The 2138-nt window shown below is 41.5% G+C and overlaps 1 protein-coding gene across 2 annotated transcripts; it reads left to right on the top strand.

The window, feature by feature from the left end:
- Positions 1 to 549: 549 nt before the first annotated feature.
- LOC140901258 (microsomal glutathione S-transferase 1-like) lies at positions 550 to 1096 on the top strand. 2 transcript variants are annotated; one of them, XM_073319907.1, is made up of 2 exons: positions 577 to 609; positions 703 to 1096. In XM_073319907.1, the coding sequence occupies exons 1-2, from the start codon at positions 577 to 579 to the stop codon at positions 1042 to 1044; spliced, it is 375 nt and encodes a 124-aa protein (XP_073176008.1). In that variant the 3' UTR covers positions 1045 to 1096. The 2 variants fall into 2 exon arrangements, with proteins under 2 accessions (XP_073175912.1, XP_073176008.1); XM_073319811.1 differs by having other exon boundaries at positions 550 to 1096.
- Positions 1097 to 2138: the final 1042 nt, after the last annotated feature.

Genomic DNA, 2138 nt, shown 5'->3' with positions numbered 1-2138 from the left:
TAACTGGCATGGTAAGCTCTCAGAGCTTATTATTCATAACAAATTTTTGAACACCGTGAGAAGAAACACAGAGTTCCCAAAAATTTAGATTGAGTTCACCTGAGTCTCAGTTAGAATCTTTGATCACTACATCTATGCAGCCTGCTCAGTCAAAAGCAACATCTTCCCTCCACTTGCTTGTAGGAATCTTCAGTTGGAATCTATGCAGACTCCTCCTCTTCCTCTTCCCCTACTGAAATCACTGTTAGCCAGTCAGCTAACTGGTTAGTCAACCACACAGTTAAGTATATAGATTTAAAAAAAAAAACCTGCTGCAAAATGCTTCAGAGTTAGGGACAATAGCCTGTTTTCTGTTCCTGGGCTCAGCTGCTCCCAACCCACACAGGGCATATGGCCTTTTGCAAAGCAGCTGCCCTGACTGTTTTCCCTCATGCAGTCTGACCCAAGCAACAGGGAACCTACTGGAGCACACCCAAAACTACCACACGCAATTCTAGAAACTTCTGGATGTGGAGTGCTAACTCTGCCTACCAGCCTAGCCGATCGGAAGCCGGGTCTTCAGTGAGATACTCAGAAATGGCTGAACTTGCCCAGCTAATTGACAGTGAGGTGTTCCTGGCTTATGCTACCTACACAACCATTGTCCTTTTAAAAATGATGCTAACGAATGTTATAACAGCATACTTCAGAATTACAAGAAAGGTCTTCAGTAACTCAGAAGATACAGCAACGTTTGGCAAAGGTGAGAATGCGAAGAAGTTCCTGTGGACTGACTCAGCCTTTGAATGTGTGTGCAGAGGCCACCTGAACGACCTTGAAATCATTGTCCCATATATTAGCACTGGTCTGCTCTATGCTCTGAGTGGCCCTGCTCTGTCCACAGCCTTGCTGCACTTCAGGATCTTCGTTGGGGATAGAATCTTTCACACTATCACGTATTTGACACCTCTCCCCCAGCCCATCAGAGTCTTGTCTTGGGCAGCTGGGTATGCAGTTACCATCTCAATGGCATACAGGCTGCTGACAACTGGATTGTACCTGTAACTAGAACACAGCCTCATCACCCCCTCAACATTTCACATGAAGTTTCCAACAGTGCATTACATTAAACATGACTGTCTTAAATGAACTGTCTAATTTTTGTAACAATTTTTACATGGTGGCTAGGGCTGCATTTTTAACAAAGAGGCTCTTCGTTCCTGTTTGAAATGTTTCTCTTCAAAGCAAAAAAATCCCTCCCCATGTCCTCTCTATTCAGTCTGCTTTGCCAAAAAACATTAGTTTGAATGTTCGCTCTGTGATTTGTTGAAGGCTTAAGATTCTGAACATATGACAGTGCTGTATCAATAACATGTGTGGTGATTTTCTAGGGATGCACTCTTTTGGGCTGTATCTCCGAAGCCTAAATCAATAAAGACAAGGGGAAAAAAAAAAACAATAACTCAGACATGACTCACTCCTAACCTCCCCGCCAGGGGTCTCTCAAAGAGCTCTCTCCCTATTAGGCACGTGGGTTACACAAGCTCTTTGGGGCAGGGACTGTCTTTTTATTCTGTGTTTGTTCAGTACCTAGCACAGTGGAGTCCTGGTCCATGACTGAGGCTCCTAGGCATTATGAGAATACAGATAATCAATAGTAATATTCAGAGTTTCCCTGGAAAATTCCCATCAGAATTACCTGTCTCTAGATAGCCAACATACCAATTCCAGGCTGTGATATTCAGTTTTACATGCATTATTAGCCGGCAAATTGAGTTACTTCCAGAGCTGGCTGGAGGACAACAATTCTATTTCATGACAACTTTCAAGATATCAAAATTTGTTTTTGTTCCATATTGAAACAAATGGAACCATTTGAATATTTTTGGAAAACAGAATTGTGTCCAAATGTCCATTTTTGGATTTAAAAGATCAGGCTTTTGATTCAGGTCTCTCATTCTCCTCAGAAGTAACCACCGTGGGCCTCTGAAACCTTTCCTTGAAAAGCTTTGTCAAAACTTATATGTTCCCATGAAATGTTTGAGCTTTAAAAAAAAAAGTTTTGTCAAAAATGTTCCAAGTTATTTTCCTCTCTACTACTAGTTTTCCATTCTTAAGAGTATTTTCAAAAAATGGAAAAAGTTATAGGCAAACAAAGA

This window comes from Lepidochelys kempii, chromosome 1, assembly GCF_965140265.1.
Source record: "Lepidochelys kempii isolate rLepKem1 chromosome 1, rLepKem1.hap2, whole genome shotgun sequence".
NCBI lineage: Eukaryota > Metazoa > Chordata > Testudines > Cheloniidae > Lepidochelys > Lepidochelys kempii.
This window is presented reverse-complemented; position numbering and strand designations above follow the sequence as displayed.

Excerpts from the sequence above, each read along its gene's own strand:
- LOC140901258 (XM_073319811.1), top strand. The coding sequence starts at position 577 with ATGGCTGAACTTGCCCAGCTAATTGACAGTGAGGTGTTCCTGGCTTAT.